The 22,290-nt window shown below is 36.8% G+C and overlaps 1 protein-coding gene across 2 annotated transcripts in view; it reads left to right on the top strand.

Moving 5' to 3' along the window:
- Window positions 1–22,290, top strand: part of SPAG16 (sperm associated antigen 16) — a 361,537-nt gene that overhangs the window by 41,783 nt on the left and 297,464 nt on the right. For both annotated transcript variants that reach the window (XM_053982332.1, XM_053982331.1), the window contains exon 10: window positions 9,775–9,905. In XM_053982332.1, coding sequence (XP_053838307.1) covers window positions 9,775–9,905 — 131 coding nt within the window. The remainder of the gene's footprint in view (window positions 1–9,774; window positions 9,906–22,290) is intronic.

Genomic DNA, 22,290 nt, shown 5'->3' with positions numbered 1-22,290 from the left:
AATAATCAAATGTATTCAGAGATTTTTTTTTTTCTTATAAACTATTTAACATTTTCATATGTGACTTGGGGAAAAAAACGAATCTCAAAAATCTGATTTGTGTTTGCGTTAGAGTTGCTGATACATTTATCAAATGACACACTGGTGAGGTCTTTTTCCATGAGGAGACCAGGAAAATGAGGAGGGGAAGTCTGGATCATTTGGTAAACGAAAGAGAAATAAACATATGCTTTTTTTACTATGCTTTTAAAGTTCAAATCATAGAATAGTTTGGCTTTGAAGGGACCTTTAAAGGACATTTGGTCCAACCCCCCTACAATGAGCAGGGTAATCTTCAACTAGAACAGGCTTAAATTAGGGTGTTCTTCATCATTGACTGTGACAAAGGGGACAAAATGTACTCTTGATAGCAGTGTTTACTTAGCAGACAGAAGTAGAATAGAATTTAGTAGATGAAAATTGAATCTAAGGACATTCTGTGTTAGAAATAGAATTGCTTTTTAATAGAGAATATAGTTAGGCATTTCACAAATGTACTGGCAGTTACAGTCAATCCTTCAGCCTTAAAAAATGGACAATTTCTAAATAATGGGGTTTTTTTAAAGCTGTGTCTAGCTCAAGCAGAAATTTAGTTCAAGGAAGTGCAGAGGCCTGGGTTTTATGTGGTCCAAAATAATTTACAGACATTTTGGGTCTGGTTTCCTAATCTGCCTTGCTGAATCTGGAGCAGACTGACTCCATCACACCTTCAGGCACTTTTAACAGTTTGTTTCACTACTAGCATATTTGTGAAGTCAGCCTGGTAGTACCTCTTTCATATTCTGCTGTATCCACTTCCTGCAGTGCTGCAAATATTTCTGGTGGTTAACTGTGCTAGATAACCAGCTTTATCACTTTTTGATAAAGTACTTATTGCTTACAAGTCCAGTAATCAATTAATTAGCTCTTTATTATAAAGGATCCATTTCTCTGCAGTATTGACAAGCTGATAGCTTTGTACCTGCATGTCAGAGTACTCTTACAGCTTTGTTTTCATTATTTCTCATTATGTGGAGCTTGGGATAATGGTTACTGGCTGTCCTGAAACAGAGTCAGGATGATGAAGTGCCAAGGGGGGGAACATAGACGGCATCTGTAAGGCATAATTGCAAATAAATCAATAACTAATGGCCCCTGAATGTGTTTACCAGTTCATTGTAGTGATGTATGGACCTCTGCAAGCCCTGGGTGCCGTATAACAGTTATTGAGATGATTACAGTGGGTACTTTGGCCCTGGCAGAAATTAGTGTATCCAGGCTACTGAGCATATAAACAAAGTTTCTGAGCTTCCCGACAGTGCCTGAGAAGCAGAATAGTAATTTGAGGAAAAATAAAGTTTGTTTCTTAATATTTGGAAAATTAATGAAAGAATGGCAAAATTTAGAACTTATTTGCACCCCTAGCATCTATGTTTGGATATTACTAGTGGTAGGACAGCCTTTGGGAGCAGGTTTTTTCTTCTTGTTAAAAGTGCAAGTGAGAGCATGTAAAAAGAAATAATTAAAAAAAAAAAAAGGGGGGGGGGTTTCCACAGGCTTTCACAGTACATGTTTTAGGAATAAATTCAAAATTAATTCAGATGAACTCTCCTCTGAAATGGATAGTCTTTCATTGTTTGTACTGAGGTTTTCTTGGAGAAAATCAAGAAAGCATCTAGATTTTTTTAGTTGATTCTACAGTAGGATACTTCTGTGATACAGAAAATTTACATTAATCACTAGGAAAAAAAAAAGACAATATTGCAACATATTTTGGAGTATGTCAGAAAACTGAAGTAACTTTGATGTCTATAATTTTTTCAGCTTTGCCTCTTTAACACAATGAATTGTGTGGCATATGCAGCACGTGCTGCTGTAGCTTAAAATATTGCTGATGTTTAATTGCACCATAATCTAAATTTAAATCTACAAAATAAAATTATAATTGTAAGACATTTCTATATTTTATTGCACTGTTGTTTATTTTAACATTGATCATAAATGTAGTTGATTTTCAAGCATAGGCCATTTAAAGGAAGGGATAGGGAACATCTTTGGGAATAGCACATAATTATTTGTGACTTAGAAAACTGCCATGAGAATCAATGCCTCATATCGTGATAATTTATTGCAGCATTTTCATAGATGTTCTTTTACTTGTTGCAAAATGATCAAGCTGAGTTTTGTAACAGTGTTTGCAGTTGTTTATGCAAGATTAAGTTATATCCATAGCTGTGTGTACATCTCTATTGTCTGAACATATTGGTTAATTATCTGTGAGACATGTAATGGTGTTTTGAAAAACAAACAGGAACACGTTCTGTTGTTACAATGTGGTGATGAGATGATGATGAGAATCAGGGTGACAAACTGGAAATTACTACCAGTAAAATAGAACTGGATTTATTCTTTCACATGTGATAAACTTATATTCATAACTGTTGTTAATGGTAACCAGAAGTAGATATTTAAGATCTGGGCATATCAGTACTGGTATAAACTTTGTATCTTAGAGTTATAATAATTTTAAACTAAGAAATTAATTTCAATTGCATATATTAAACTCAATGCCACCATGAGGGAGTAGTAAATGAAGAGTTGGATGATCATTATATCACTTTCTTGAGACTGTAACTGAATTTAGCACTCTGAATTACTGTCCATTCCTGTTCTGGAATATTTTACTGTGACTCTTCACTCACCTTGTTGACTCTGCAGAGACGGTCGGTCGTGCAATTTGCTGTGACAGAGAAGAGTAATCAAAAGAAGGGGTTAAAATACATTTGATGATGTAGCTGGGATGGTAGAGGTGTTGGAAGAAGGCTGCATGGGGTATTTCTGTACAGCATACATATCCTTTTGAACACAGAACAGGTTCTCAAGGAATGTTGGAGGATTTTTAAGGATTATTCCTTCTCTGGAGAAATTATCTGTTCACCTTTGTATAGCTTAAGCCTTTGTCTTCCACTCAGTGTGAGTGCAGAGCATCTTAAACCTGCTCCTTGTTCTGTGGTCAGTCTGGAGCAAGGCTCAAGGAGCTGTTTTGTGTTTCTCTGGTCAGAGTCCCAGAATGGTTTGGGTTGGAAGGTATTGTAAATGCAGGTGAACCCGGTGGAAGAAATGCTGATGTCTGACTTAGTTCAGAAGGCTGAATAATTTCTTTATTATAACTATACTACAATACATTAATATACTATTTAAATGAGATACTAAAGCTACATACCTACTTTTCTAACTTTTCTAACTACTTTCTACCATATCTAATTACTCACAACTCCTGACCCTGAGAGTCCAGACACAGTGGATTGGATTGGCCATCAGGCTCAAACAATCCTCACCAGAATCCAATCAAGCAAACACCCCAGGTGAACAATTCTCCAAACACATTCCACATGGGAAAAACAAGGAGCAGAAATAGAAATTTTCTATTTCTTCTCTCTGTGCTCCTCTATGAAAAAATCCTGAGAGAGGGAAGAATGTGCCTGCCACAGGAAGGGACCTTAAAACTCATCCCATTCCATGTCCTGCCATGGTCAGGAACACCTTGTGCTAAGCCAGGTTGCTCCAAGTTCCATCCAGCCTGGCCTTGGACACTTCCAGCCTTGTCCTGTGTCTCCCAGCTCTCAGTCCTCTGGGCAGCTGTGCAGCTCACTGGGCAGCACAGGTCATGTTCCAGTCTCCACACTGGGGTGTTGTGTTCATCCTTAACAGCTTCAGCCACAGCTGTGTAGCTTTAAACTGAGAAATGTGATTTACTTGGGCCTTTGAGAGGAAGTTTAGCAGAGGCTAAAACATTGCAATAGTTTTATTTCTGTAGTGCTGGGCAGTATGCTTGGCGTAGAGAAATTTTGCATTTTATATTGTTGCTTTCTGAAATAGTGGTGATAAAGTTAAACAAGCCCTGTGGTGAAGACTGGAAGAAAGCTATTGCATTTCAGTGATGGATCTTTCTATAATTGTTATCTTCCTCTTTTTCAAACCCCTCTGATTATTAATCATATCTGGCTAATCAAATCTGGTTTTAAAAGCTGCAGTAAAAGAAACAAAACCAGTGAAGTGCAAGAACTTGAAGTTTATCCTTTTGATAGTAGAAAATAATGGCAGTGTATTTATCAATGAGTGCTAAGGAGAGCTCTAGTCCGAAAGTGATTGAGTGTCTGTGGCATAGTTAGACATTGAGTAGTGGAGCTTTCTAGTTTTTTATTGCATAGGCAATGGCTTGATTTGATGTGGCACAGCCTTAAAACTGACATTGTCAGGAGCAGTTTCAAGTGCAAATTTACTGTTAGCACCAGTTCACAAACTGTCTGAAGAGCTACACTAGCCCAGAATTTGAAGACAGAACAGTTTTACCATTGTTTTTTAATTAATCTGGCTTTTACTACCTATTACATATTATCTTCATGTTTATTTTATTAAAAAAAGGAAAAAAGTCAGCATTATAAACTGAATAAGGAGGAGTTATGTGGCCACAACCTTTGTAGCTGAGTTTTATGGTTTTTATTAGCAAGCCAAGCAAGATGGAGCAGGCAGTAAAAGTTTTACTACATTCTCCTGCTATTGCTTTCAACTTCCTTTCCTTACATTTCAGATGTTTATAAAATAATTGTGGTCATGATTAGCGTAGTAAAATAGTGTGCAAATGTGTTGTATTATGGTTACTACAGACACTGGAGCATTTTGAAATTGAGTTGTTTAACTATTAATTGTACAACAGTGCCTACTGACTGTTTCACTGCTGCATTATGCTCATTGGATGCACTAAATACCTTCATTTCTTTATACTCTGCCAGAAAAGGATACCCTGTCCCTTCAATTACAGGAAATATGAAAACTAAATAAAATCATGCTCAGCTATAATATTAAATGTCAATTTTTCTGTCACTTTTGCAGCAAAGCTTTTTAATATTAGTTCAATACTTTCCTGCTTAACATTTGGTTCCTTCTCAATCTGCCTACCTCTAGTGCTGCAAAACTGAGCTACTCAGAGAACAGACTATCAGGGTTTGCTTCATGGGAAAGAGGGAAACAGGTTTGAATCTTTCTTCATTTAGTTTGAAACTTTAAACAATTTTAAGTATAGCTAACAAAAAGTAAAATGGGGTTTGAAAATCTCATACTATAGTTTGCTGTTTAAGTGTTTTTGCTTATTTGATATATTTTATTTTTGGTAGGTCTGGGAAGCAAGAGTCATTCATTGTCAGCAATTGCAGCCAAGAGTATTTTCATTCTTATTTATATGTTTGTGTTTAAGAATGTTTTGTTATTTGCACATTTTGACTCTATGGATTCTTAGTAATCCTTAAGTTGTTTTGAAAGTTAGGACAAAAAATGAGTGTAAAACTCAAGCCCTGTTGTGAAAACTATGTATATAATAAGTAGCTTCTGAGTACACCTACTGGTTTCCATGAGACTGCTATGACATTTAAAAACTAAAATATGGAAATTTCAATATATTGAGACAGGTTTAAAATGAAAATAGACAAAATATGTTCTGCATAATGCAAGTGTATCAGATTTTTCAGGAAAAATAAGTGAGCAATTATTAAAATTCTCTGTAACTTTGAATAAAAAGAGAATTCAATTGTATGTCAGTATAGCTATCAGTGATTAGTTCAGGACTTATTTCTAAGAACAGAAAAACAGAGACAATGCTGATTCTTGGGTGAGAATTGAGAAAAGAATATTTCCTTGAAAATATTTAGTGTTAGACTAAAGTTAGACTGGCTTGCTGAGTCTTGGACATAGACAGTCACTGTGCCCTAAGAAGAACTTAATTTTCATTACTTCACATTTCTGAAAAAGTATCTAATATTTGCTTTTTAAATTGAGTGTATGGATACACCAGCACCTGTGACTGTGCTCCCTGTGCGTGTCTGAACTGCAGTCTTAGAATGACCTTGACAGCTTTCAAATTGGACCTGCTGATAATAATGGTCATTAATTTTTGCAAAAAGAAAAGGTTGCTCCTTTTCCTCCCTCACTGAAAGACAGTGATCACTAATTTGCTGTCTGATGGGCTTTGCCTCACTTAAGATTACTCTATTTTCTTTCAGAATTGAAGTAGCAAGCTTTGAGCTTTTTCCTGGTTACAGAGTGAAGCTGCTTCCTCAATTGACTTCAATTTTTAACATCTGAGTAAGGAGAAACTCAACACTACCTGTAATAATGATATAGACAAGGCCACGCTGTGATTTAGACAAACTGATTTGGATGTTTTCTATTAAACTCTACTACATTTTTCTCAGCTCTGAGATGATTTAGATCAGTTCCACTTACCTATTCATTGCCTTCTGTATGTTTTGACAAATGAGTCTCTTGTGTCTTTCTTGAGGAAAAAGAAAGCTGTAGACTTGCTCTGAAGAGCCCTGCTGTTGGAAAAGGCAGTCTTACTGGAAAAAATCAGGACAGAAAAGAGATATTTCTAATAGCTTTAAGGGTAAATTTTCTTAATTGTATGACAGTTTGCATCAAGACAAGGCTTTTTATCTTATAAGGGGAAATTAAGGAATGGTTTCAGTCTCGGAAGATATGAGTTCAGTTTACAAGCTGTCCTAAAGAATTTCAGCTTGATCTGGGGTAAATCACTGAATTCTCTTATGGTTCAGCCTCTTAAATTAAAAGGGGAAAGAAAGCAACCAAGAAATCCCAAACAAACAAAAGAAAAGCAAGCTCTTCTCTTCTGGTTTGTTTTTTGTACATGAACCTGTGAGGTCTTAAGGTATGAAATGCCTTTATTACTTCACACAATTCTGACTTCTATAGCCTTCTGTCTTCTGATATTTTAGATATCCATGGAAATGCTGTGTGTAAGTGGCCCAAGAATCATGGCAACTTTTTGTGAGTGGCTGATAGTTGCAACTGTGATTTTAGCTAACAGAGGGAGTGTACTGTCAAAGGGACAGTTTGGTCAGGGACCAAGAACCATTTACCCTTGTCAGTGGCTGAGGACAGGCATTCAGAAGGGTTTTGGTTCCTAGAGATTCTTCCTGGGACACTCTTTTGAATGTTCTGTTCCTTGCCTTTGGTGATAGAGTAAAAGGGTGTTTAATGGCACAGGCAGGAAGTGCAGTAATTCCTTTTTATATGGATGTGAGAGAGAGGCTTAGTAGGTTTTTATTTTTGTCATAGTACAAATGTCTTGTACATAGCAGATAAAGGAGTGAACAAAGCCTCCTTAGCACTCAGGATATTCTCCTGAATTTTGGCCCTTGCTATGCTGAAGGAGCATCAGAATTTGCAGTCAATGCCTGTAAAAGTTTCACAAGCCTTGTTATGCAAGGTCTCAACTTGTGTAATGGATTCTCTTTTACCCTTAGGATTTAGCAATTGGAAATAATAGAATAAGGATTAAATAATGAAAGTTGATTGCCTATATTTGTCAGGGGAGAGGAGATATCTTCATACAAGTATTATTGAACAGTTCTATTGTAGCAAGTTTTTAGGATAAAAATACCCTGTTTATTCCACAGTGAGAAATATTTGTGTCTGGGATTAAAAAAAAAAAAAGTCACACTGTGACTTCTACCTGCTGAGGAGCTACTGAAATCAGCATTTCATCTGGCCATGACAAGTGATACCACTGTTCATGCCAGTGGAACCATAGTATGAATTATCTCAGCTGAGGGGGCAAGTCTGCTGCTCTAGTAGAATACAGGATTACCACTGCAAAGGGTGCAAAAGCTCCACTTTCAGAAATACTTCAGATCCTTACCATGGAGTTACAAAAAACCTATTATTTTTATATTATTCTCTTTTTACTGTATTTTTTTAATGTTACAGCAATCATTTACAGCTCTATCTCCTGAAGCAGTATCTGGGGATCTTTTCCTACTGAAAAATTTTTGTCACTTCTACTCAGAGAGCCTTGCATTTCCTAGGCTTGTTTCACTCTGAAATGAGTAAGTCTGGTAGCATTTACAAATTGGTTGTATTCCAGAGAGTGAATGAGAACAATTTGCAAAAAGCATGCTGATTTTATGCCTTTGTTATGTTATAATCAGAGTTGTTCAAATTTGTAAACCTTGAAAGGTAGAACTTTGTAAGATAAGGAGTACAGAAAGCTTCCAAGAGTTGCACAGAGCTACTGACACTTTATACTTACCTTTAGGTAATATCTTTACTCAGTTTAGTGTGTGTGTGTATAATAAATACTGCAGACTTATAATAATTGTTCCTAAATTTGGAATCTATGGATTTTTCTTGAACTGGCATCAGAGATCATCAAGAATATTATGGCTGAGACACAGTCAGAACTTGGTATGCAGTTGTGTAAAAATGTGGAACTTGAGCCACAAACAGTGGATTAACAATGCCAGATTACTTTAATCTTTATTCTTTATGTATTTGTACGTGACATATTTATTTTCTAATTCTGAATATTCCAGATTAATTACTTCTCTTTTTTCCAAATGTAGGTATCTGTGTTAAGCAAAGCTGACTTTGCTCATGTGCTCTCCATGATTTCCAGATTCTGTCTTTCTCCCCAGTCAGAGAAGAAAGACAGTTGTCTGATATTAGTCAATATTGAAAGTCCCTACTGTTCCATGGATTTTGGAGTGGTTTTGTTAAGCTGTGCCTGTGATTGAAGCCACAGTCCACCGAAAAATATCTTCCAATTCTTGGGTCTGGAACAGATATGCTCAAACTGATCATTAAGTCATTAGTTTAGTCATTTCATAAGTTTGGCTTGGGTTAATGGCACCCTTGTAGGACAAAGCAGGGTGTAGAACTTCTGAAACTGAAGACAGACAGTATATTGCTACTTCATAGTTGTGAAATTTGTTTTATGCTCATTCCTGCAAATTATCAGCAAACAGGATGGCTGCTATGAAGTTTAGTGCATACAAATACTAAAAAGACTTAGTGGTTATCCCTGCTGTGTGTGTGTGCTTTCAGATTAAAATACAGTGATTTTATTCCCTCCTTAATCTTAGTGTTTGATGGACATTTTAAAGAGTGCAGCGATTTCAGTTTTCTTTAAAGCTTCTCACAGCAGGATGTCCTAAAATGTTGCAAACAGAAGCCCTCAGCCAGGTCTTCAGCAAACTGTGGTGTCTTGGGAAGTGGGGTTGTAATGACTGGTGCAGTCCTTAAAATATATTGTGCACAGTTACCCTCGTTACATTCTTTAATGACAATCTATTTTTAATAAAGCTATTTAGCTTAGTTAATTAGAGCTAGTAGTAAATCTCCTAGTCTGCTGATTAATCTTAGGAAATATCTTAAACCACACCAATGGAAAATGAGGCTGTAAATCAGCTACACATATTTTGATTTTTTAATTGGTATTATACTTACAAGAAAGGTGTTTTGAAGAATATAGCAGCTTTGCCTGTGGATGCAGCTCATGGAGCTAACCTCCCATGGAAAACAGGGATAGAAATCAAATAGGCCATGGAAAAATGGAAAATAACCCATGCTAGTAATCTTACTGAGGGGTTTGATATAAACCTTCTTTCCCAGTTCTAGTCCTATGTTTTATGTCAGGCCAGTTATCTAAAATAGTAGGAATATAATTTGAAAAGAACTAATTATTAGTGTTCACTTGTTCTGCCTGCAGCCAGCTTTAACAGTATGTATCAAAATTAATAAAATCAGGATAACAGTGATGTAAAAAATTATGAAAATTGAAAAGAAGAAAAAAAAGAGTGGAAAAATAAGATAAATTTGGTTTTTCAAAGTAGTAATATAAATAAATACATTGCGTGAAGGTATGCAGCATTTCTGAGAATGAATAACTTTGGTTTTCTGCAGGATTCAGAGTTCCCTGTTGATCCTGAAGGGACCCCATCCTTTGAGCATGCTAAAGGACACACTCAACGCCTGAAATCTGGACAGTACCAGCTGAGCAGCATTTTGAAGGTGCACGACTTCGCAGTGAACTGGTAGGAACCGTGAGCAGTACATTAACTCTACTGTGTACGTGTGGAGTTTTATTCTTCAGCAGGTCAGTGAGAAGCGTTTAGTGTAAGTAAATATCTGAAAAATGACTGCCAGCAGTCAGGGGGACTTCCTCTCTGAAGGATGTCACAGTGGAAAAACTGATCATGAAACGCAGTGGAAGTGTAAGTTCAGTAAAACACCTGGGCAGAACTCTTTACACATTGAGATTCATCTTTTATGTAGGAAGAGTGGGATTTGGTTAGTAGGTATAAAAACAGAAACCAGAGATGACTGTAAACTCAGGTTCCAGGAAACTGAATTATAGTGCTGAATATTTTTGCAGTTTGTATTTGATTGTAGTTTATTCCCCTGGGTCAAAAATCAGAAGAGTTTAAATTTAGATTGGCTTGTAAGCAATGACATTTCAGGGCTTGCTAGCTGCAGCTGAGGAAGAATGAACCTAAAAATATTAAAAAAAAAATAAGTTCATAGCAAAGTTCTGACAATTCTGACACATTGACTAGGTTTGAATATAATTTTAAATTAATTTTTAAAAGGTTTTTATGCATTTAATACTTATAATGCTAAGGTCACATACAGTTGCTTTTGGTAACTGCCCACATTTTGCAGTAAATAACCACCACAGTGCTGTGAGCTTTGGCATCCATCACCAGGATTCTGCTTAGGCTCCCAGATGCTCAATTTTGGGTTTCTGTCTGGTTTACATAACTTTGTCCCAAATTACATCATCATATTGGTCTAAGCATGAAAGAGAGCTTGCAGCTGGTGTCTCTGTGCTGCTTCTCAGAGGAGCCTGTAGCAAATCCACCCAAATATTAGTGGGTTCTTTGGCTTATCTGAAAGACACCAGCTTCAAGAAGAGTGTGTGTCTAAAAAAATACAAACAAGAAAGAAAACCAGTCTGGAGAAGGAAGACACTCCACATTGGGCAAGATTTTCAGTGAATCAGGTGGGAAGAGCATCCAGCTGTGACCCTTCCAGGCTGCAGCAGCACAAGCTGTTGGTGTATCACAGGCTCAAGTCATCATTTCCTTGTTACTGTTTGCCTTGTTAAAAGTCTGCCTTTACCTTTAGAAAAAGCTAGGTTTCAGTTGCAAAGTATTTCTGAATGTTGTTACAAACTACTTGTGAATCTAGAAGTATTTAATATATAATTGAAAGTATTAGAAGCTCTGGTCTAGTGAGGAAAGGACATCTCTAACAAAGTTTTTCCATTATTTTGTAGCTGAACAACAGCAGATAAATACGGTCATGTAAGACTATTCCTTGTTTTCTTTCTCTTTCTTGAATTATATTTTTATATCATTTCTGTAGTTCCTTATATCCAGTGCTTCTAGTTATTGCTAGCAGAGATACTTAATGTGCTGAGAAATTGTAGTATTCCTTTCAATTCATAACTGGGTATCACAACTTAAGGATACAGTGCCTCTTCAGCAAGCAATTTTCTGAAATAAAAATAAATTGGATGTCCTTAAACTTATTTGGAACACTTTAGAACTTGCTTGGAGAAACAACAACTATACTGAAAGAAACCTGCCAGAGAGGATGTGTGTTTCATTTTATATACTGCAAATATGATGTCCACTTTCATGTAAATATGCTCTTTTAAAGAAAGTGAGAGTCTGGGATGATGCTCTGAAATTAACTAAAATGCTTCTTTTAAAAATGTGATAATATAAAATCATGTAAAGTGCAAAAGAATTTTAAGGTGTGCTTGAAAAAATGTAAACAAAGCAACTGAACTTTTCCCATTTGTTTAAAAAAGTTTCTGTGTACATTGAGGGGGGGAAGGTGCAGTTTCTACACATCTCTATATCTGAAAAAAACACTTAAAACATATTTCAATTAACAAGAGTTTTTTCCTATATGAATACTGCTACTTAAAATCAGCATTTTCAAGTGATAGAAAAGAGAGACTGCCTTGTTTTTCTTGGTTGTGCTAAAGGCTCTGTGGTAGCCTGCTTTGACTTTTTTTGACAGTGTTTCCTACAGTAATTTTTTGAACCTCCTCAATTTCAAGCAAATTTGACAGAGGGATAACAGACTCAGGAAGTCCTGAGGCTCCCAGGACTGTTTCAAGAGAACAGATCTTTGTTGAAGAAAGGGTCACTTTTAGGATCCTGTTGGCTGCAGGTGACTGAGAACTCAGAGAAAAGAGAAATTGCAGATTTTTTGGGGGGAAGAGCTGCAAGTGGAGCTCATTCCCTATTAGATGCTATAGAATCCAATCCCAAGGCACACAGGTAATGCACACAGAACTTGGTTTTTTAGTTTGGCACAGCAGCTATTCAGTTCTAAATCTAGTTTTCCAAGAGGTTATTAAATGCATAAATCAAGATTTTTCAGAGAAGAATGACTTAGATTAAATTATTTGTGTAGGGAATTAAATAAAAATAGCCCATCTAAAGAAATTCCAAACGTTCACTAAATGTATTTCTAGTTATTATAATTGTCTGTCTGATTTTACAGACACAAGGGAAAATCCATATGCACTAGATGAAAATTAAGTTTTTCTTGTAGTTCATAGGATAGATGGAAAACATTCTGTTGACTTATAAGACCAGATTTTTCTCACCAGAACCAGTATATCAAAAGGACAAAACAGAATCTGGTTTGTGCATGGGTATTACTAGGTTCTTCTACATTTTCATAGAAACTGGAGCACTTGCAAATCCAAACTCAGAGTTTGCACAAGCTCACATACATTAGTTCTTCAGACCTTCATCAGTATTCATTGAAATGCATGTTAGTGAAGGGGGAGGAGAAATCCCTTGGGAAACCATGTTTATTTGCTGCTAAGCTGAATGGTTTCCACTTCTCAAATCACCACATAGGCATTCCTTTTCTGCATTAAATTCACATTGCTCCAGTGTCCTTTTAAATATCCTGGTGAATCTTATTGTGCCTACAAGAAGCACTGTAATGAGATCTACAGTGGCTAAAGGATCTTCCTTACTCTTACTTGTCCACTTTCTCCTCACGGGCTTTCTGCATCTTTGCTTTAAGCTTTTGTCTTGTTTCCCACAAAAATTACCTCTGCAGTCACTACATGCAATGCTACATCTGTCATGGTTTATCTTGTCTTCACTTGGGAAAAGAAAGATGCCCACAAAAACAGTATTCAAGTGGATTTTTACTGTTTAGCACAGTGTTGGAAACCAGGAAAATGCCAGGTATTATGGTGGAGAGATGACTACCCAAGAGGAAGCTGAAAAAAATAAGCAATAATCATCTAGGCTGTTTTGGTAATTTTTTAGGATGTCATGGTCTTTCCCCCCTTCTTTCTTTGCCATGCCTCACACAGAGGTTACAGTCCTCCATTCAGATCTTATTTCCTGTTTGTCACTGGCAGTCACTGCTTTGATGTACTTACAACCAGAATTGCCATAGAACTTGTAAATATATGGCCTAATATAGGTGCCAGGGGATGTTTGCATTAGATATTAGGAAAAATTTCTTCACTGACAGGGTGATCAGGCACTGGCACAGGCTGCCCAGGGCAGTGGTGGAATCACTAGAAGTGTTCAGGAGTGTAGATGTGGCACCTGGGGACATGGAGTAGTGATGAACCACAGTGGAGCTGAGTTGCACTTGCTGATCTTTAGAGGTCTTTTCCAAGCTTAGAGATTCTGTGATTCTATGTTTTAAATGGATGTTTTACCTACTACTGTACAGACATAAATAGGAAATGTATATTTATATTCTTGTTTATTTTATTTATAAATGTATGTTTATATTTATATTTTTTTTTACATTTAACCTGATGTTCTCAAATCCTCTGTCCTTGTTTGACAGTTTGTAAAAGAAAAAGATAGAAAATTGCTAATGCTCTGCCCAGGCACAGTAAAAATAGGAAGGTGGAGATAATAGTAAAGAAAAGCAAATAGAAAATGTTTAGTGATTATCTCACGTTTCCTGATTGGCCCAGTAAAAGATAACTTTTCTATAGGGTCTAATTCATCATTATATCTTACTAACTAGTTTCCCCTATTTTTATCAGTAGATTCCAGAGAAGATTTTAAAACCTTATCTCCTTGGGAACCATGCAAATTGACTTGTGGCATAAAATTGGGTAACTGAAATTAAAGGTAAAATTCTGTAGAGCCTTGTGCCAATAGATGAAGGTAGGAAAGCACTGCAGAGCCCTGGACTCTTTTTCTCTTTAGTTCACATTTACCACTTTTTCTCCTTAACAGCTGAGCACACATATCACACATGCACGTCCACATCACACAGAGGAGCCAGCTATGCAGGACAGAGAATCCTTTGAGTGTTGCCATGAGGAAATTCTTTGGAATTAGATTTTAGCCTGAAGTTCTGCTGTAAAATGGGTGGTGTTGGTGTGCACTGTCTTAAAAGTGAAGTTTTCCATTTACTTGGTAAGGTGGAGAGGCACAGGGAGTTTGGCAGTGTGTGAAGAACAAGGTGTTTAGTTCTGTCAGTCAGATTTGACACTTGCTCTGGACTATGTTTTGGTCCTTTCTAGACATAATTGAGTTCTTTTTCATTCTCAGACTCTGGCTTTCTTAGAGTTAGTTATGGGGAGAGCAGGACATTGAAACTGTGCTGTGTGTAACCAAAGTAGCAAAAGTAGCACAGATGCTACTTGCTGCTAAGCAGACATCTTGGTAGTTCTTTTTGTCGCTGCTCCTATTTGCCAAGAGCTCTGCATTAACATCTCAGAGCAGCTTTGTCATGCTCTGTCTTGTCACTACCCTTGATATCCTCTGTGATGCCTGTAGAGTTCTGACAACAGTCACCCTGATGGTTTGCTGAGACTGCTGCCTGTCAGGCTGACAAATGTTGGCTCCCTTTTTCCTGTGCTCTGCCCATTTGTTTCCATCTCTCTGTTGCCTTAGAGCTGGTGAAGTAATGTCATTTTAGTCTGTCTCTGAACAATGCCAAGCAAAACAGGGTCTGGCTACCAAGAGGTGATCAGTCATATGAATCTTTGTGCCCTTGTATAATACAAGGTAGGAAAGAGGATTCAAAGTCCAAAATTCATGAGGAAATTTCCTGTTGAAGACTTTACTGAGGTAAAAAAAATTCTTTCTAATTATTTAAACCCTCTTCTTGCCTCCTAGGGCATTAGAAAAGATTTTTTTAAATTAAATTACATTTTTCCATTAACAGTAAAACTTTTTAATTGTGCCATCATATGCTGATTTTTTGCATGAGTAGGCAGAGTGAATTGGAGATTTGCATTAGCAACATGAGCTGCTGCTTAATTTTCCTACAGAAATTATACCTGCTTTTAAAGGAATGTGACATACAGGCATCTCTCATATGAGGAAAGTCAGAGAGAGCTGGGGCTGCTCAGCCAGGAGAAAAGAAGGCTCAGGGCAGATCTCATCCATCAGTGTGCAGAAATATTGAAGGGAGGGAGCTAAGAGGTGCCCATAAACACACACATTAGTGTGTATAAATTAAATCTAATAATACTCACAAGTATATTTATGCTATCAATTTTCAAATCTGCTGAAGAAGCGTAGAGTTGCAGAATTGAATTTTTATGTGTGCTGAAATATTCAAATACTCAATTTAGCCTCTTTTGAACTATTCAAATTGTGTGTCTTCTCAAAAACAAAAGCAATATGAGTGGAAGCTTGGGTTCATCTTTATCTCCTTGTGTATATGACAAGAAATTCCTGATTCTCATGTTTCATTTTCATCTTTCAATTTGATCAGCCTTTGAATATATTTGAAGAAACTAGTGTTAGAGATGGTTAAATGTAAAATTAACAAGTCACTTAGTGCATTTTCCATGACACAAGAGACAAAACCCAGCAGTTCAGCTTGGCTCACTCTGAAAGATCAGTCTGTACACTTGCACTAAGGATTTTTCGTGATGTTTTAAACATTTAACTTTCCTAGATAAACCTGTCAAGTATTTTAGCATCAAATTAATGTTGTTAATAAATTTTATATCTCTCTCTTTGCCATATAGAAAATTCAAGTACTTTCCTTTGAAAAATTTTTGCAATTAATGCCTTTTTTTTCCCCCATGACTGGCCTTTATGAGTAGTATGAGTGTGTGTTTAAACTGCACATGAAGTTCATACCCTTCTGCAAAGAACAAGTGATAAATAACCCTAAAGCCTGCAAGTGTGGGTACACTCCACATCATTTACAGAGGTTGGGAAGAATATTTGTGTGTGCCCTGCCAGCCTCGTGCATGTCCTTATGTGCCCAGCAGTCCTGTGAGACAGCATTATCCTCTTGTGAAATCATTCCTGCTAGATTGCCCAAGTGGAAGATCCAGAAATTAAATTAATGTCTTCTGAGTCACAGTTCAGTGCTTTAACCCTTGATGTCAGAGTAGCACTGTTTTCTATACAAATTAAGTTAATTTCTGTCTGCATTAAGGCCCATGTTGTAATGGAGAGATTGTTCCAAGGACTTATTAGACAGGCTCTGCAACAGCTTGGACACAGTTTATGTGGAGGGAGCACTCAAGAGGAAAATGTCAGAAGCAGTTTAGCTCCCTGTAATGCAGTTTAATAGAGAGGAAAAGTGAGCTCTCCGTGAATAATCAGTGAGAACTGTGTGGCTCACACTTTGATAAGCTCTGGGAGGCCTTTCTGCCCTGGCAGGAGGAATGCAGAATTCCTGGCTCCAACCCTCTCACCCTCCTTTGGAGCTTTTTCCATCTAATACAGCAATCAGAAGGGAAGGGAATGGTTCCCTTGGCTCCACCTTTCCCTCTTCCCCCGCAGGGTAAATGTTCCTTCCTGTTCATCTCGAAAGCTTTGGGCTATCAGAGTCTTTAGAAGCCTTTTTGTTTCTCATTAGCTCTGTCTGCAGCTCCATGGCTCCTGAGGGAAGGCCTTGGCTGTGGCTGGAACAGGCATTTTGAAACCACAGCAGCAATAATCTGAAGGATAATCTCAAGGCATGGTTATGTATTTATGAAAAGAGCTGGGTATCTCTGTAATTTTATTAGTGAACAAGCATCTTCATCAGAAAAAAAGGACTATTTTTAGGCAGGGTCAACAGGGGGAAAACATATATATTTTCTTTTTGCTAGCTGTCTTCATAGATATTGAGCAGATTTTGCAGAAGTATTTGTTTGCAAAAGAAAAGATTGTGAAAAGATATGGTTGTGACTTTATTGAAGCTCTTCTGTATTCTCCATAGAGCCAAAGATGCAATGCCTGGCAGCTGTCACTCTGCTAAATTGCTTGGTTTTTGCTTGTTATTCCAAATAGTTTGTGGACAGAAAAGGCTGAATAGATTGGGTTAGTAATTTTCTGATAAGTATTTAACTGAAAGCAATCATCCTGTGGTGATCTGACTACTCTGGGCTCCAAATGCATTAAAAGCTCAATATTTAGTGGACATGGGCAATGCTCTCAGGCACAGGGTGGGGTTGTTGGGGTGTCCTGGGCAGGAGCTACACTGGAGAGTCCTGGTAGGTCTCTTCCAACTCAGGATATTCTATAATTCTGTAATTCTATATTGAACAGATGTAATATATTAATAATAAAAGAAATGGTTTTGACACTTGTCACATGGGCTGATACACTAACCAAAGACAGCTTAAAAATAAGTCAGTTTATAAATATCTCTCATGAAGTGTGAACAAGATGCTGAGATTTTCTTGAAATGGAGTATATTTGTGAGCTTTAAAAAGGTACTAATTAGCATGAGGGAATTCATATAATGGGAATTTTTTTTTAGAAAAGAAAAATGCTAAACTTCAGGATTTCTAGAAGGTGACTAGTATGTGTCATGACGCTTCTTTCACTTTGATACAATTCTAAATAATTATTCACAAGAAGGTCCTCATTGAAGTTGCAATACTGAATTTTTCTTGTGAACTTAAAAGCCATTTACATTTTTATTATTTATATTATATTCTATTATGTTTTATTATGTTATAATATTATATATTATATATCCATTCAGAACTACTATTTATCAAGAAACAAATAGTTTCTTTAGGATGGTTTGAAGTTTTGTTTTGATTTCATATACCACTTTTCACATCTTCTGGTACATGGCAATGAATTTTTCCATGTAAAGAAATACATATCTGTGGGAGAAGTAAATTTTTTAAAAAGTAAGGTTTAAAAAGTAGAGTCACAGCAAGATATGTGTACAATTAGCCCATAGATGAGTGGTTTATTTTCTGGGAAAGTCCATTGTGGACTGGTTTTCCTGAGAACCAGAGTGTGTTCAGGAAAAATATATTGTGGTAGAAAGAAAGGAAGAGGAACATAATAAAAATATAAGGCCAAATTAAAAATATATTCTAAATAGAAATAGCTTAGATAAATACAAGAATAATGCATAATGTCCAAAAATCATCTAAAGGAATATGTAGGGTTGCTCTTGCTGTGCTTTAATGAGGAATTTTACTTGCCAAAGCATTTAATACATTGTAATTAATACCATTAAGCACTTTTCATTCTTTGATACTATCCTGTAGAATTTGTAAACTGATTTATTAATGCTTGTGATCTTCCCTTATTCTCAGTCTGACCTATGAAAAGTTGTGTATGTATTGCAAACCTGCTGTACTAATGATTCTGTATTGGCTGGGGAAATAGAAACTGAAATCACTTGCCACTCATTTGTAGACCAGTTCCACAACCCAAATGTAAAATCACTGAAGGTTTAGGGTATTTATGGTTGCAGTGATTTAGAGATACAGCACTAACACAGAGATGCATAAAGGTGGCAGTTTCCATTTGTGTAGCTCTATTTCCTAATCCCCGTGGCTTGGGAAATCTCATATCAGTGCTTTATCTTATAGGATGTTAAGAGCTGTAGTTTAAAAAAAAAAATCTTCCGTTGATTTTTTTTGCTATATAAATATTTTTAAGTGAGATTTTCAATTATTGAAATGAACATAGTACTTGAACTGTAGTAGCTGCAGTGTCTCTGAAGGAAAGCAAGATAAATATAAGAAATTTAAAGAAGAAAGTAGGTGTATTTACTCTTGTTTGAGTGAGAACTACACAGCTGGCCAGAAGGAAAAGAATTATTAGATTGTGGGCAGACTTGCTGTGTTGTTGACTAAAAGTTCCTAAGTACAAAAGAGCAATAAGGAGAAATACTTGTGAAAACTACACAAATGATACCAACCCTCCTAGTAAAGATTTCCTGCTTATTCCATTCTGATTTCAAAATTTCCTTCATGGTAAATTCTGAAAACATCAGTGTTGACACGCTTGGAGCTATGCAACTGATAAGATTGACAGAAAAAGTAAAACTTGAACTCAGTCTGAAAGGTGAAGTTTTAAAAATGTTCAAAAACATGTTCAAGTCTCATGGGAAAAGAGTGAATTCCTGTGAGTTTCCCTTGAAATGCTGAAGCTGAATTTTAGAGATTTGTTGGCCTGTTCACACCACAATTCCCTCCATGTTCCTCTACTTGTGATTTCAGTTCTTAATCTTTCAGAACTATCTCCCTGGAGAATTTCCAGCCCTCAAAACCTTCCAAATAGAATTGCTCAAGAAATCAAGCAGTAGAGAATTCTGTATATTTGGAGTGCTTGGCCAATGTCTGCCTTTCTTTAAAAAAGAAAAACAAACTTTTCAGTAGCTTCACTTCTGTAGCTGATGCCCATTTTTCTTGCAGTATTTTAGGCCAGGATACCTATTTCTTGCCATAGTCAACAGAACATAGTCAGCAGGAATAAATAGCCTACCAGTACCAGGAATCCAGTGATAGACTTTGAACCCTTGGTTTTGATGGAGATGCCATCAAGTCCAGGGGCTGTGCATTGTCTGCAGTGGTGCTTTTGTTCTATTCCCCCTGGATGCCAGGAGGAGGGGGTGTCCTTGTGCTGGAGCAAGTCCTTAGGAGCTGCTGGAAGATGCATGGCAGTGGTGAGTTATGGTTATGGGTTTATTTACTGGATAAACTTCAATTGCTGCTGTTATAATTGGTTAGGACTGGCGAGCACCATCATTAGATCACACTGGTTTGTGGTTTTTTGCCTGCACTAAGTTCTGTGCAGATCAGGTGAGGAGCAAGAGATCCCTAGCTAGGGATTTGGGAGCTATGAAAGGGAGCAGATGTATGGCAGCAATAATCTTACTTGAATATTTTCACTAATGCTCAAATTTTCAGAGGCTGTGCTCGACTTCAGGGACAAACTTTCTATATCACGTAATTGCCCAAATTCTAATTCAGATGCAGCTTTCAGCAGCTACTCTGCAGGTGTATAAACAAACATCCATATTGCAGAAGAGACCAATTCTCCTATGGAGACTCAGACAAAATGACTACATTTCCCTGGGGATGCTGAGCATATTCTGAAAACTTCATTCCAATTGTAGATGTTGCTAAGACTTGAAAGTCTGTGGAGTTTTTAGTTCAGTCTTAAGCTAAATCATAAAATTTATATTAACATTTTTCAATCATCAGTGTAGGACAGATGAGCTAAGTAAGTAATAAACTGTTTCTGTCAAACCAGACAAAAGAATGTCTTAATTTTGATTTTTCACTAATTGATACTAAATAGTAGAATAGTACTTGTCAGCTGTTCTTGCATCTCTCTCTTTCCTTGTTTCAAACCAATTAGATTTATATCTCTTATAATCAAAACAGAACTGATGGAGATTTCAGTTTCCGGGCACTGGGATGTAAATGTTGGTATTTGAAATAAAAATGTCACCCATGTGAATGTTTATCTAAGGCTGTGATCACCCTTGTTTCCTTGTGAGAGCTCATAAGTATGGAAGTTAATGGACTGCAACGCTGGAAACTGTTTCTACATTTATCAGGGCTATTTCCAGACTGAACTTCTGTTGATATTTATTTGTTTGGGTTTGTTTTTTCCCTTAAAAATAAAGGCATCTGTGTGTGAAATGGCGTGTTTTAGGCACAGAGTGTCCAAAACAAAACAAGTTTGTTTTATTAAAATTTATGGTTTATAGTTGGCCATATAGCTGCAGACAGTGTTTTGTATCTTGCTTTATTTTTGTACTTTGATTTTAAAATTCATTCAGAAATAGAGGTTATTTGGAATATTTTCTATTAATTTCTTGTATTAAAATGAGCAAGATTATGCTTTGCTAGGAAGGGAACTTCCTTTATTGAAAGGTCATCATGCACTGGACAGAGAACTGGTGGAGTCACCATCCCACACCATCACTATCTCCCTTTAAAAGATGTGTGGATGTGGCACTTGGAGATGTGGTGTAGTGGTGGCCTTGGTAGTGCTGCCTTGATGTTGGACTTGATCTTAGAGGTCTTTTCCAACCTTAATGATTCCATAATTCACATAATTTTATGGATGTATGAAAGCTGATTATTTTGTAACACCTTCTTCTGGTTAGTAATTGATCTTTTGCTATCAGTTGAAATTTTGTCCTTCGTTCTTGGTGTTTGGGCAACGTGGGTTAGGGTCAGTGCATTGCTTCTCTTGTTTTCCTGCTCATTGTGGCATTGCTGCATTTTGATATAATGAAATTGTTACTAAATGGTGTGTGCTATCCCTCACGTAACCTCAGCAAATGAACCCATTCAGATTTATTTATTGATCTCTTTTGTAGTTACAGTTTCTTTTTGAGCTTCTTTGAATTGAAATATGTTTGGATTTTTAAACTTAAAATCAATGAAGTCCCCTTGCTTCTATTTGGTATTTGTTGGTTTTTCATATGTTTGAGTTATGGATTGAAAGTGCTGGGAAATCAAGCCTCATAATTCTGCTAACCAACTATAAATCAAATTCTAAGACAACTTGAAGATGTTCAGTAAAACTTTACAGGAATTGATGCTGCCAAATGCTATAGTGCTGCTCCAAGCACTGCTATTTTAACATAGCCTTCTTATACAAATGTCTGTCTTAGTAAAATATGTGTATATTTATATCACTGCTTTCAAAAGCAAAAGTACCATCAGCCAGAAATGAGCAGCACTACTTGTTCACATGATGGGAAATTTTTCTGGTGCAGTTTTGTGTAGTTTTTCAAGCTACATTCATAGAATCCCAGAATGGTTTGGGTTGGAACAGGCTTAAAGCTCCTGTTTTTCCAACTCCTGCCATGGGCAAGGATCCTTCCACTGTCCCAGGTTGTTCCAAGCCCCATCCAACCTGGCTTTGGACACTTCCAGGGATGGGAATTATGTACATCCTTTAGATACTCCACACTACTGGCTGCATTGCTCCTGGCTGGCATTTGTGGGAGGCAGGGAGGCCAGAAAATCCTTTCTATGCTGTGAACAGTGTTTAAATGGATCAGTTACCTCTCAGGAGAGAGGTAGTGGCAGGGGAAGGACAAACGAGACAACAGCAAATGAAGGAAGATTGATGGCCACAGAGATCAGGGAGAGTTTTCTGTCTAAAATTGACTTCCCTGCATTTCTGAGCATTTAAGGCAAAAATAGAAACAAAATGTGTTGTTTTAATG

The sequence above is a fragment of the Vidua macroura genome, chromosome 7, assembly GCF_024509145.1.
Source record: "Vidua macroura isolate BioBank_ID:100142 chromosome 7, ASM2450914v1, whole genome shotgun sequence".
Taxonomy (NCBI): Eukaryota; Metazoa; Chordata; class Aves; order Passeriformes; family Viduidae; genus Vidua; species Vidua macroura.
The sequence above is the reverse complement of the archived record's forward strand: the minus strand, read 5'-3'. Positions and strand labels throughout refer to the sequence as shown.